Source organism: Leptonychotes weddellii, chromosome 10, assembly GCF_054177405.1.
Source record: "Leptonychotes weddellii isolate Sample4059 chromosome 10, ASM5417740v2, whole genome shotgun sequence".
NCBI classification, from domain to species: Eukaryota; Metazoa; Chordata; class Mammalia; order Carnivora; family Phocidae; genus Leptonychotes; species Leptonychotes weddellii.
This window is the reverse complement of record NC_138378.1, coordinates 54,199,289-54,212,680: the sequence shown is the minus strand read 5'-3', so window position 1 is coordinate 54,212,680 and position 13,392 is coordinate 54,199,289. Positions and strand designations below refer to the sequence as shown.

Here is a 13,392-nt window from a genome sequence, read left to right as displayed (position 1 = left end):
GTGGATGAGGGAAAACTTTACTTTCTGAAAATTGTAACTAATTAATGGTAGAATATCACCATGTTGCTACACCTACTAGAATAGGCAATGATGATTGTTGGCCCCTAATGAAGGAATGTGATACTGAACGGATCAGACTACTACTATTGGAACCCTCAGATCTATCTTAATATTACTGAAAGACTGTCTCCTGCCTCCAGCTTATTGAATCAGACAAGGGATTTTCTCCCTGGGGGTTCCCATTCACTTCGTCTCCCGGAACTCCTATTTTAGCTTGACTGCATCTGGCAGCCTTTGTTAGAAAGTTTGGTTTAGGGCAGGATGGGATTTGTGCTTCTATTTTTCTTTTTTGTTTTTTGTGTGATTCCTGAGAGGAGACAGGTTTTATATGACTTTACCAAGTCATCTTAAACCCAAGAGTCTTTGGGCACTAAGTCAATAGACCAGGTGAGAGATAATCAAGATCTGAGCTAGGGCAGAGCCATGTTGATAGTGTAACAGGACAGATTGATTTGTTGCCTGGGGATATTAGTCAGGGCACATAGTAGGGGCTTCATTAATGTTTGTTGACTGTGGAGTGAACATAAGTGAATTTGTCCAGTTTTAGGGTTTCGTTGCAATATTGGTATGAATTATGCCACTTTGGTATGAATTGTAGTCCACTCCTAGAGTTACCATGCATGAATTGAGTCAGTCTTGGGCTTCTGGAGGAGAGGTTGCAAACTGGTGGCTGATAGGTCAAATCTAGCCTGCAGCTGTGTTTTATTTGGCCTCCTTGATGTTTTGGGTTTTTTTCCTTTAATTTATTGCCAACATTTCAAAATAGTAAGATTTCACATAAAAACTGGGTTTTCTGGCTTCTCTCGAGAAGGCAGATCTGGCAACACTGGGCTTACCTTCCCTCGTGCAACTCAGCTGAAGCTGAATAGTGACTGCATTAGACCCAGGCCTGCGCTGCCCCCGCACTCACTGCCCCCTGTGGGCATTTGAGTTTGTGACCCGTGCTGCAGGTTTCAGGCAGCTGTTCTATAAATCTTACATTGTTACTTTTAATTACCTTTCTTCCTATATTAATAGCTGTTTAAACATACCATGTGATTATGACACCTATCTCATTAGAAAATAAGTTCTGTGTTGGCCGTAAGTGTGTCTTCTAGATATTCTCCATGATGCTGGTATCATGCCTTATACACTGTAGGGGAGTTCTTATTTATACATCTCTGCTCTGATTTGGCAAGGTAATCGAGGAAGCCCAGTCAGTATACCATGGCACTCAGGACATTTTTATGATGCAACAAAACATCTTGACACATTGGGTTGGAAATAGGTATCTCTGTTATTACCATTTTTTAAAAAAAGATTTTATTTATTTATTTGTCAGAGAGAGAGAGAGAGAGAGCATGAGCAGGGGGAGAGGCAGAGGGAGAGGGAGAAGCAGGCTCCCACTGAGCAAGGAGCCCGATGCGGACTCGATCCCAGGACCCCGGATCATGACATGAGCTGAAGGCAGACGCTTAAGGGACTGAGCTACCCAGGTGTCCCTGTTATAATTTTGAAGAAATGACTTGTATTTACTAAAGATAATTCCCTCCTCTTATTTTTTTTTTTTCTTAAAGATTTTATTTATTTGACAGAGAGATAGCGAGAGTAGGAACACAAGCAGGGGGAGTGGGAGAGGGAGAAGCAGGCTTCCTGCCGAGCAGGGAGCCCAATGCTGGGATCATGACCTGAGCTGAAGGCAGACACCTAACGACTAAGCCACCCAGGAGCCCCTCCCTCCTCTTATTTTTATTAGCCAGTTGTCTCAGATGATTATAGGGTTAAAATTTATTAAATTACTCCATTGTGGGGTTAATAAACAACATTTTGGATAATAAGTATTTTCTTGACCATATTAATTAATGTGGATTGAGTTACATCTTATAAATTTATATTTCCTGTAGGTAAATGATTACAGAAAATAAGTGGAAAGAGCTGAGCTCTTTACTGGGTTAGTCCTTGTCAGAAACAATATAGGGGAATGAATTAAAAAAAAATATATGTGTTATTTGATGATACAAGTACAAAGAAATAAAATAATTGGTGGTAATGTTAGAAGTATAGGAAAGAGCTGTGTTGTGTGCATGTGGTTGGCTTATAGAGCTTAGTGTAAGAGGAAGTCATTGAGTCAGTTACTATACAGTTTTTGAAAATTATTTCATGAACACAAACCATATTTGCTTTAGCCCCACATTAGCCAATTGGGTAAGGACTTTGAATGTCAAGTTTGAACACTGTAAATGTTGGTTTCATGCCATGTATATTTCTTAACCCTTATTGTGCGTTTATTTTTACATTAGGTGAGAAATTCATCCACACTTCTTTTTAGTACCTTGATCACAAGAATATTTGGAGTTAAAAGGGGAAAGGATGAACTCTCCAAAAAAAATAGGTAAGCTTCATCTAATGCTAACTTTACTTTTTACAAAATATTGTCCTGGCCAAAAATAATTTTTGGAAATTTGCTTACTTTTATGGATTCATCTAGAGCATAAAACTATTAAAATGCTATAGTAAATTAACTTAGGCTGCCAAATTCTAAGCTCTTCGGTAAAAATACCTACTGTTTAAAAGTGGACCTTTCAAAGCAACAAAAATACAGCAAGGTAGCAAGGGCTGAAATATTGAGCTTGTTTCTCGGTGCAAGAGCTGAAGTTTTTTTTTTTTCTTTGCATCTTCAGGTATTCCTGAAATGTCCTAAGTTGCTTTTTCTTGATATGTTAACCAAGTACTAGCTTGTATAGTATCTTTGCTTTTTTGCGTTAAACTCTGTAGCCAAGGGGAGCAGTTACAGATAGATGTTGGCCACATGGAATAAACAATGCTTTTTTACTTTTAGGTCTTTAGTGTTACGGTTTTTCTTTAAGATGTTTTCCTTTTAAGATTTTTTTTTCAATGTCTGGAAGGAAACTTATTGAAACAGTTTAATGATGCGTAATTTTTAGATATAATGTACAAGTTCCGTTTGTTGGTTTTTAAAGAAAAGTTTTGAATAGTTGTTTCTTCAGCACTTGGGAGGATTTGATGGTAGTCCAGTGGCCAAGTGCTGACACTAGATGTCACTGTCGCTGCATGTTTAATTACATTCTTTACTTAATTTAGGATCCAATTAGGCCCAGTACTTCTCTTAATGATCTATAGATAAACTAAGGCCCTATTCCTCTCCTGCCTAAAAAGGCTTATTATCACAATTTTTAATTTAGGTTTTAAGCTGTTACTTGTTAAAATATTTTCTTGTGATGGAAGTGAGTTTTAGGAATTAGAAAATGTCATGGAATAATTTTATGATGCACTGTTGATAATTCTAATGAAACTACTGATAGTTCTGAATTGTCATTTAAATTGCTACTTATCACCCTATGAAATTCAACAAATATTTAAAAAGAAAGTAACTGGCTATAAGTATGAATCCCCTGAATGTAATCAGGAAATACTGGAGAGTTGTTGTTGTTTTAATCAAGTTGTATTTTTAAAATAACGCTAACATTCCTTTGAAAGGATGATTATGATTTTTACTATTAGCCAGTTTCTAAAGAAGTTCTTCCTCTCAGTAGTTTGAAATCACTAATATTTGTTTCTCCTTAGCTTTCTTTATTTTGTTAGTAATTCTAAAAAGTATTAAGGTTTAATGGGGCGCCTAGGTGGCTCAGTTGGTTAAGCGACTGCCTTCAGCTCAGGTCATGATCCCACGGTTCTGGGATCGAGTCCCGCATCAGGCTCCCTGCTCTGCAGGGAGCCTGCTTCTCCCTCTCCCACTCCCCCTGCTTGTGTTCCCTCTCTCGCTGTGTCTCTCTCTGTCACATAAATAAATAAAATCTTTAAAAAAAAAAAGTATTAAGGTTTAAAACAGTTTGGTCATGTTATAAGGCCATGATAAATAATGGCATAAATAAAATATGAGATAATTAACAGTGAAATTAATGTTTAAAACTGAACGTGACAGTGTAGAAATGCTTTTTTCCCTTTTACTTTTTATAAAGTGAGTGATTCTCAGATGTGTATACAGATTTTACTATGTATAGGAGAAAATCATCAGATTCATTCCATTTAGGTTACATCTGAAGGGGGGCGGAAGAATAACACAATGAAACCACCCTGCTTTAATCGTTTTGCCAAAGGCATGCTGATGGGAGCCACCATTATAAATTCATTATTCTTAAATAGGGAAGGTTACAAAATATGTAACTTTCCTAGAAAGAGGGAAATGGAATATTCATATAATTGTTTTAAGTGAACTTGGAAGGTGAAATGAGGGAATTAAGAAATTAATAATTTTTGGGGCACCTGGGTGGCTCAGTCGTTAAGCGTCTGCCTTTGGCTCAGGTCATGATCCCAGGGTCCTGGGATCGAGCCCCGCATCGGGCTCCCTGCTCGGCAGGAGGCCTGCTTCTCCCTCTCCACTCCCCCTGCTTGTGTTCCCTCTCTCGCTGTATCTCTCTCTGTCAAATAAATAAAAATCTTTAAAAAAATAATAAATAAATAAATAAATAAATAAATAAATAAATAAAAAGAAATTAATAATTTTTTTAAATGTGATGAACGTTCTTGGTAGGAAAGAGTCTTTATTTTAATAATCTGAAGATTGGTCTATATCATTATGTATACAAGGCTTCTGTTCTCTGTAAGAGTATATTTCCTGGAAGCATCCACTAGATTTGCTCTGCAAAACCTTCAGTGTCTTAAATTAGCTGTTATTTGTAGTGGTTATTCTAGTTGTAGTTTGTTTAATTATGTCACTTTTTGTTGAAATGTTTATAACCCTGTTCTCTGCAATATTAACTCCCTGAGGGCAGAACCTTTCCCATCTATTCTGTATATGTATAATGGGCACTTTAAGAATGCTAGTAATAATGATGTCTTGTTGGTTGGTTACTCAACCATCGAATAACGACACTCAGCTGATGAGACCTCACAGGCCAGTTAAGTCTACTTTCATAGCCACAGATTGTTCTGCACACCGTCTTGCAAATGTGTGCTCTTGGTCAGAAGGGAACTGGTCATAAAAGGAACATCTGCCTTTTCCCATCTAGTGGGAAAAAAATAGCTATCCTGGAGTAAACAGACTTGGTTTCTAGGCATTTTGCTGCTGCTAGAGATGACCTTAATAGACTCCCTTATCCTCTTTGTACTTCAATTTCTCCATCTGTGTAACAGGCATAATAAAATCCGTGCTCTGTTCTCGTAGAGCTATGGTGGGGATAAAACAAATGATTAACTGTTCATTTTCTTTTAAAATGTTGGAAGTCACGGTCCTGGGTGGCTGTCAGTTAAGTGTCTGACTCTTGATTTCAGTTCAGGTCATGATCTCAGGGTCCTGAAATCGAGCCCCGGGTGGGCTCCGAGCTCAGCATGGAGTCTGCTCGTCCCTCTCCCTCTGCTCCTCCCCTGCTGCTCACGGGCTCGCTCTCAAATAAATAAATGAATAAAATCTTAAAAAATAAATAAAATGTTGGGAGTCCTACACAATTAGAGTTTGCTTTTTTTCTGTTACCACTTCTATTAAGGTGCTCATCCCATCATCTTAGAGTTACACTGAAATTTTTGAGGACAGAGTCCGTGTGTAACCCATTTGTAGACCTGGTACCTACCGTACGTGTGGCATAAAATAGGCACACAGAAATAGTTCCTGAAAGAGCAAGTAAATTTTGTTACTAGAGGAGAGAGAAGAAATCTGGTTTCTATTCCCTGCCTTTGTTGCCATATAGCCACGATAACCAACTGAGACAAATTAGTTAACCTCTCTGGGCCTTGGTTTTCTCCTCTAAGATAAGAGATCTGGACCATCCTGGAGGTCTCTTATTTTTGCAGAATACTAAGCTAAGGCTTTATGTAATTGTTACTAAAATTGTGGGTTTGGTAAACCGCTCTATTCCCAGTTCCTAAAACAGTACCTGCCTTGTAGTATGGACAAGAAGTTCCCTTTTCATATGTAAAGAAGGGAGCAGGAGGTTCTGCATCCCCATTTAGCAGTATGCAGAGTGCTGCACTGGTGATGGTTGGACTCTAGAGCTCCTTAGTCTTGTTCTAGATGTGTTCCTTGGATTATGAGGAATGAGAAAACTTAAGTTTCACTTGGTTTTTTGAAATAATGTTACAACATTTTAATTTGCTAAATCTCTTTTCCTTTCCCTTTATTACCCCCTGGCTGACTTGGCCTGACAGAATGAATCTTTGATCCCACATAGAAGCAGAGCCTGCACAGCTCTGTGATCTGGGGAGTGTGCTGGGCTTTCCAAAGTGGCCTGCCTCTGCAGTGTTGTGAGTGGGCGCCCCCTGAGAGTTCCTCCTTCCTTACCGGACAGGAGCTAAACCAATGTGATCTTTAACTCTAGGCCTTTCTCTCTAGCCCCTGCGGGTATTAACCTTCAACTATTCTAGTTTCAGGTAAATGACAAATGTCAATATATAGCAGTCTGAAAACTTTATTTTAGATTTTGCCAAAGCTTCATTTTGGTCCTCAGTATAGAGAGTATTCTATAGCTCTTGCTTTCTCTATTTTATTTTATTTTGTTTTGTTTTATTGTATTTATTTATTTGAGAGGGAGAGAGTGTGTGCACACACGCATGCGAGTGGAAGAAGGGGCAGAGGGAGAGAGAGATTCCTTTTTTTTTTTTTTTTTAAGATTTTATTTATTTATTTGAGAGAGAGAGAATGAAAGACAGAGAGAGCATGAGAGGGAGGAGGGTCAGAGGGAGAAGCAGACTCCCCGCCGAGCAGGGAGCCCGATGCGGGACTCGATCCCGGGACTCCAGGATCATGACCTGAGCCGAAGGCAGTCGCTTAACCAACTGAGCCACCCAGGCGCCCTGGAGAGAGAGATTCTTAAGCCCTGGACACAGGACTCCATCTCAGGACCCTGACTGAGTTCATGACCTAAGCCAAATTCAAGAGTCAGACGCTTAACCACTTGAGCTACCCAGGTGCCCCTCTCTCTTCATTTTAAATCAGTTAGTCAGCCAATGAGAATTTGTAAGCATGTGTCATGAACTCATTATTGACACAATAGAGGAGTACACGAGAAATATAAAACTTGGACCTCGCTCAAGGAGCTTACATTATAGCTAAGGGAACAAAAATTGTTGTTTGCAAAAGATACGAGTAAAAGACAATTTATAATAAGTGGCTGCACAGTGTGCCATGAGTAATAGATGCACTAGAAAATCATTAATGGGAGAGTTGCATGGACTATTTGGGGGAAGTACTGTTTCTTATAAAGCTTTGGGAATGAGTAAATTTGGGGTACATGGAAACAGGTAGGTTGAAAGATGGAACAATAGAATAATCTTGTTTTTTGTGTTGTTAGGTTATAATAATCTCTATCCTGTCTTGTTAGAGAAAGCTCATATTTAAATTGATAGATTGGGATGGTTTAGCACAATTTAAGAAAAATACGCTTATAAAAGCATCACCAGGTCCAAGTAAAATTATTTCTAATGACTGCATTGAGAGATGTTGAATTGTATTTATTTTACTTTCCTGGGTGTAAACTACAGATAATTATTTTAGTTATTTCTCCCAGTGTCTTAGTTGTATAGGCCTAGAAGGATCCTCCGAGGGGCATCTGATCTGGTCCAGCCTCTGCTTATAGATAAAATTTGAAGCAGTTTCCAGACAAACTGGCTTCTCTCCTGTTCTTCATGTTTTCTAGGAAAAGAGATTCCACAAGTTTCTGTGGTTACCCACTCCATTGTTTAGGAAATAATTGGATTCTCAAAACTGAAATTGAGAGCTGTAGGGCAATTGCGTTTTTATATTTTAGAGAATGTAATTATTAGAATTCAGAATAGCTTATTTGCTTTGAACTATATAATAGTTTGCAGCAAGCGCTTATTTGGCCAAACTGAAAATCAGAATTTTCTTTGACTGTGGCCAGGATAATCTTAACATCCTCAGACCCAAAGGATTCTCATTTTCTCCATTTAAAAAGCATTTATTGTGTGTTTACTCTGGGCCAGGCCCTCTGCTGGGCACTGAGATCCAAAGATGAATCAGACTTGTGCTTGGCGCTGGGGAAACCCGACAGGCTCATGAAGAATACCTGCGGTTATCTGCTGCACTATAGTCTCTGTTCCACGGGTGCAGAAGGAAGGGGGTAGCATATCTTCAATGCCTGTTTGTGTGCTTGGCATAGCTAGACCCTCCTTTGTGGGTGTCTAATTTAGCCTCCACAACAGCCCTGCAAACTGGATAGTAATCCATATTTCACAGAGAAGTAAACTAAGGTTAGTCGGTTAGATGTAGTTATTTGCCCGAGGCCGGCCAGCCAGAAAGTGGCAGAACTAGAACACAAGTCAAGTCGTTTACAGAGTGCATACGGATTTACACACCAATGCACATAGCCCTTCATGATCAGTGAGTCACCTTTTTAGAGTCTGGCTTTAGGTTTTACATTGTCATTGTGGGAAGTGAGCTACTTCGCCTAAGGTCTCAGTGTAGAGTAAGAATCTCCCATCTCCCATGTGGCCTGTTGATTTTAGGAGGAAAGGTAGGAGGGGGCCAATGAAGAAGTTTGTTTTGAGGTGACTGTGAGACCCTTTCTGTGGGTGGCGGAAGACTTTGTGTGCCTTGGTCCCATGCATATTCTCTTCCTAGGGAACCTCACACTCTGTTTTCACGCAGACAGAGGTGAGGGAGGAGCAGGTCACAAGGCTTCTAATGTCTTACTATAGCATCAGGAATGTAGAAATCTTAGTTTTCCGGTTGGCGAGTAGGGGATGAATTAAATTACCTCAATAGGATATCTGTGTGGCCAGTAAGACATTTACCACTTGTGTTTGATGATAGTTTAGTGCTGCAGGGAGAAGATTTGGGGGTTTTGTGATGATGATTCTTGTCTAAGGTATGATGTCTTCTAGGCTTAACCTAATGTTTTACAAGTCTGTGCTTATATTTTTCATTCGTATCTTTAACAAAAACGATAGGGGCGCCTGGGTAGCTCAGTCGGTTAAGTGTCTGCCTTTCGCTGTGCTGGGTTGGGCAACCTGCTCCGTGCGGAGTCTGCTTCTCCCTCTGCCCCTCCCACCTGCCCCCCTCCCCCCACGCTCAAGCTAGCTCTGTCTCTCTCATGCGCTCTCTCAAATAAATAAATAAATAAAATATTTTAAAAAATGATAGCTGTTACTAGCTTTTATCTTTGAGAGGACCTAAGGTGAAAATTGAGGTGTGGAAAAGTTGAGCGATTTGCTGAAGGTCACACAGGTAGTGCCGGAAATGAATTTAATGATTACGTTTAGCTCACAGTAAGCTCAACGAGAACATTTTTTAAAAACCAGCTGATTATTTATAAGTGGAGTTTCTATTGGCAACAGTAATACTAGTTGGGATTCAAGTAATTTGAAATTAAATTAAGAGCCCCAGTGTTTTGATATGGTCTGGAGGTGTCATTCATGCATTTTCCACAGTTGTTCAAGAACATTCAGTCTGGTTCTTTAGGCCAAGTTGATAAATGAGTATTTTTGGAGACTGAGAGGTAAAGTACAAGTCTTGTGTAACCCTTGTTGAGAAGTCCTTAAAATCAGAATTAAGTCTATACCGACACCTTGGCCTACTGGAGAGTTTCAGGTTTCAAGTTTTTGTTCATTCTTAGGTTCATGGATCATAGGTAGGAAAACCACAAATAAAAATTTTAACCAAAAAGGAGCTCTTAAAAAGAAATATGTTCATGAACTTGAAGTGGAATTAGTCATTGTGTTCTTAAATGCTGACTCTTGCGTGGACCAAGTAATCTTTGTTCCTAAGTACTGCTTCAGGCCATTGCCTTCTTTAATAACTAAGGCATTGTTGCTTTAGTTTGAGCATGTTCTATGGAATTTTGGCAATGCATGCATCCTCTCTCTGCATCTTAGTAAAAGCATGAGTAAATATTTTTTCTTAGCTTTGGTATTTTTGTAGCTTACATTTTATATGAACCAGACTAATATAATATAATACCAGGATTACATAATTTAAGATGTCAGGATTGCTTCCAGGACTATGAGATAAAGTCTTCCTTTATCAGGGGGTTTACAAGCAGTATTTGTTGCTCATTCAATACCTGTAGAGAAATACCACAGAGCTATTTTCCAAATGAAAAAATGGAGTCAAAGAGGTTAAAGCCAGAGGGGATAGTTTCTTTAGAACTTGGATAACATTTTTTCTTTATTCAGAGCTTGGTCTTTATAACTGCTGATTTTAGTAATGTATAGGAGTAGAAATGCCAGGAATTTCCAGTTACTCTTGTTACACACCAAATTTTTTAATATAATGAATAAAATTTTGTCATTGAATACTTATTATTGTACCTTGGCACTCTAATATATACAGAAGTAGTTAATAACACAGTCTCGGATTCCAAGGATTTCATCATTTATTGAGAAATAAGACCAATGTGAACTAATTTAGGAAAAATGAGTATCAAACTCTCTATGCTATCTGGGGGTAGGGGATCAGAGGGGGATGAGGTTGGGCTCCACGCAGGAATCAGGGCTTAATCTACACTTGAAAGAATGGGCAAGATTTGGACAGGTGGAGAGGAGGATGTGATGGAAATACTCATTCATTCATTCTTGGAGCAAGGATTCATTGACCACCTATTTTTTTTTTTTTAAGATTTTATTTATTTATTTGAGAGAGAGAGAATGAGAGAGCACATGAGAGGGGGGAGGGTCAGAGGGAGAAGCAGGTCCCCTGCTGAGCAGGGAGCCCGATGCGGGACTCGATCCCGGGACTCCAGGATCATGACCTGAGCCGAAGGCAGTCGCTTAACCAACTGAGCCACCCAGGCGCCCTTGACCACCTATTCTGTTGTAAGCATTATACTAGGTTTTGGGGCTATATCAATGAGTATAACAGATATGCCAGGGAGGCTAGTTTGAATGATACATAACATTAGGAATCACTTAGAAGTTTTTGTATTGTAGTATCCCATAATAAAAGCATTGTTTTTGGAATCATTTGAGAAGATATTATTTCTGTGTCCCTGGCAGGTGGGATTGGAGAATATGATGCAAAACCCTGGAAGAGAGTTACTTAAAAATAAGTTGTAGTCTCTGTAGATTGTTAAAGCATAGTTCTAGCTTGGTGTGGTTATTTTGGCATTTATTCTTTTTGTTACTTCTAAATGAGTAGTGGCCATATTAGAAGGGAATATATCTTACGTTTTAAAGATTACTAATTTCCTCAAGACACTGAAAGATATTTGGTGAAAAATAGATTCTAGAGTCAAGTAAGTTTCAGAAACATTGAATTAAATAAAAATTTCTTTATGACAGAATTTCTCAGGACAGTTCATATGCTATATTTTATAAATCTTCAAAAGTGTGATATAACATGCAGTATTTCCCCAAATTATTTGACCATGGAAAACTCTCTCTCTCTCTCTCTCTCTGTCTTTTTAAAAAGATTTATTTTTTTTATTTGAGAGAGGGGTTGGGCAGAAGGAGAGGGAGAGAGTATCTCAAGTGACTCCGAGCTGAGCTTGGAGCCCAACAGAGGGCTTGATCTCATGATCCCAAGATCATGACCCGAGCCGAAGCCAAGAGTCAGACGCTTAACCCACTGAGCCACCCAGGTGTCCCTCTCTCTCTTTTAAAGAACATCTATTACCATCTTGTGTTCCATCCGACATAGTTAAGGGTGACTCCTGTGGGGTAACTGATAAAGGCAGGTGGAAGGCATGTTTCTGATCGTTAGGAGTAGCACCATCTGTGAGAAAGGAAAATACTCATTTCAGATATATCGGCAGAAACAGAAAAAATTAGTTTTAGTTGCAGTTAAATATATACTATAAATTATCCCAAGTTATCACATAAAAATTCAAAATAGCATCCTAACATATAGTAGGTAGTGAATAAATATGAATGAATGGAAATTTCATAATCTTAGACTGTTTCAAGTCTTATGATATTTAAAGTGCCTCTTCAGGAGAAAGACCTTTATATTCTACAAGAGAATCTTCTACCATTTTGTCAGAAGATGTCCATTTTCCCAAATCATTGGTATGAGGATGAGGTCAATTCCAAACCATTGGAGTGGTGTGTGTGTGTGTGTGTGTGTGTGTGTGTGTGTGTAGGGAGGGCAGTTAGGGCGAGGGGAACAGAATAGTAACCAGCTTTGAAATATAATAGGTAAGGCTTTAGGATCTACTTGTGTAACTGAGTTTTCTACCTTTGGACTGTACGTCTTTCTAGTAAATTAAGCAGCATATTCTGTTGTCCTTCATCTCCCAAATTATAGATCCATTTGTTAATATTTAAACAGAGACTTAAAATAATTCAGACTTGTAGCAGTTAGAATGCTTTTGACTGTAAGTAACAGAAAACTGGAATCAAAATTTAAAGAATAAAGAGAAGTTATTATTTCACATATAACCAAGAAGTTTTAAGGGGGATTGATTCATTCTAGGTTGGTAACATCATCAAAGACCCAGGGTTTTTTTTGTTTTGTTTTGTTTTGTTTAGTTTTTCTGCTGTGTCATCCTTGATGTGATGACATTGGCCCCAGGCAAGCTTCCTTCATGGTTGCAAGATGGCTGCAGTGCCAGCCATCACATCTAGATGCAACAGTGTCTAGGCATAATATCCGATGGCCTTGCGCCTCTCTGTTTTTAAATGTGACAACACCACCTCCTATATGTTCACATGCTCTCAGTCCCACACCCTGCAGACTTCCCTTTACATCTTTTTGGCCAGAGTTAACATCATAGCATGCCCCAACTTATCCCTGACAAGGGAAATGGTACACCATAATTATCTTAGACTAATCAGGATTCTCCAGTTGGGTTTGGGGTTGGTGCCAGTCTTCCCTAAAGCATATCAGAGCATATTCAGCATACTCAGAGAAGGGTATATACCAAACCAAACTCAAATACTGTTAAAAGGAAGAATGGGGTAGGGAAATGAATTTTTAGTAGGCAACTAAGGAAGTCCGCTGCTACATTCTTCTAGGCTATTTCAAAAGCTTTGAAAATGTTTTCATTAAGAACAATGGCTTAATAGGAAGATAAGTAGTATATGTAGTATTTTAGCTTAATAGGAAAATGTGGTTTTTTTTTTCTTTATTTATGCAATTCCTTCATGTAATTTTAAAAAGATATGAAGTAGTACAAGTGTGTCTGGCTGTGTGGTTATATATAATTCATCACTGTAAGCAAGCTTGCATTATAAAAATTTTACTCAAGGGCGCCTGGGTGGCTCAGTTGGTTAAGCGACTGCCTTCGGCTCAGGTCATGATCCTGGAGTCCCTGGATCGAGTCCCGCATCGGGCTCCCTGCTTGGCAGGGAGTCTGCTTCTCCCTCTGACCCTCCTCCCTCTCACGCTCTCTGTCTCTCATTCTCTCTGTCTCAAATAAATAAATAAAATCTTTAAAAAAAAAA

At 38.9% G+C, this 13,392-nt stretch overlaps 1 protein-coding gene across 14 annotated transcripts in view; it reads left to right on the top strand.

Annotated features, from left to right (window-relative positions):
* THADA (THADA armadillo repeat containing) overlaps positions 1-13,392 on the top strand; it is a 328,075-nt gene that overhangs the window by 96,241 nt on the left and 218,442 nt on the right. For all 14 annotated transcript variants that reach the window (XR_014149251.1, XM_081833473.1, XM_081833472.1 and 11 more), the window contains one exon: positions 2,340-2,431. Coding sequence is in view for 13 of the 14 variants with exons in the window: in XM_081833473.1 (XP_081689599.1) it covers positions 2,340-2,431 (92 nt within the window). In the remaining variant the exon portion in view is untranslated. The remainder of the gene's footprint in view (positions 1-2,339; positions 2,432-13,392) is intronic.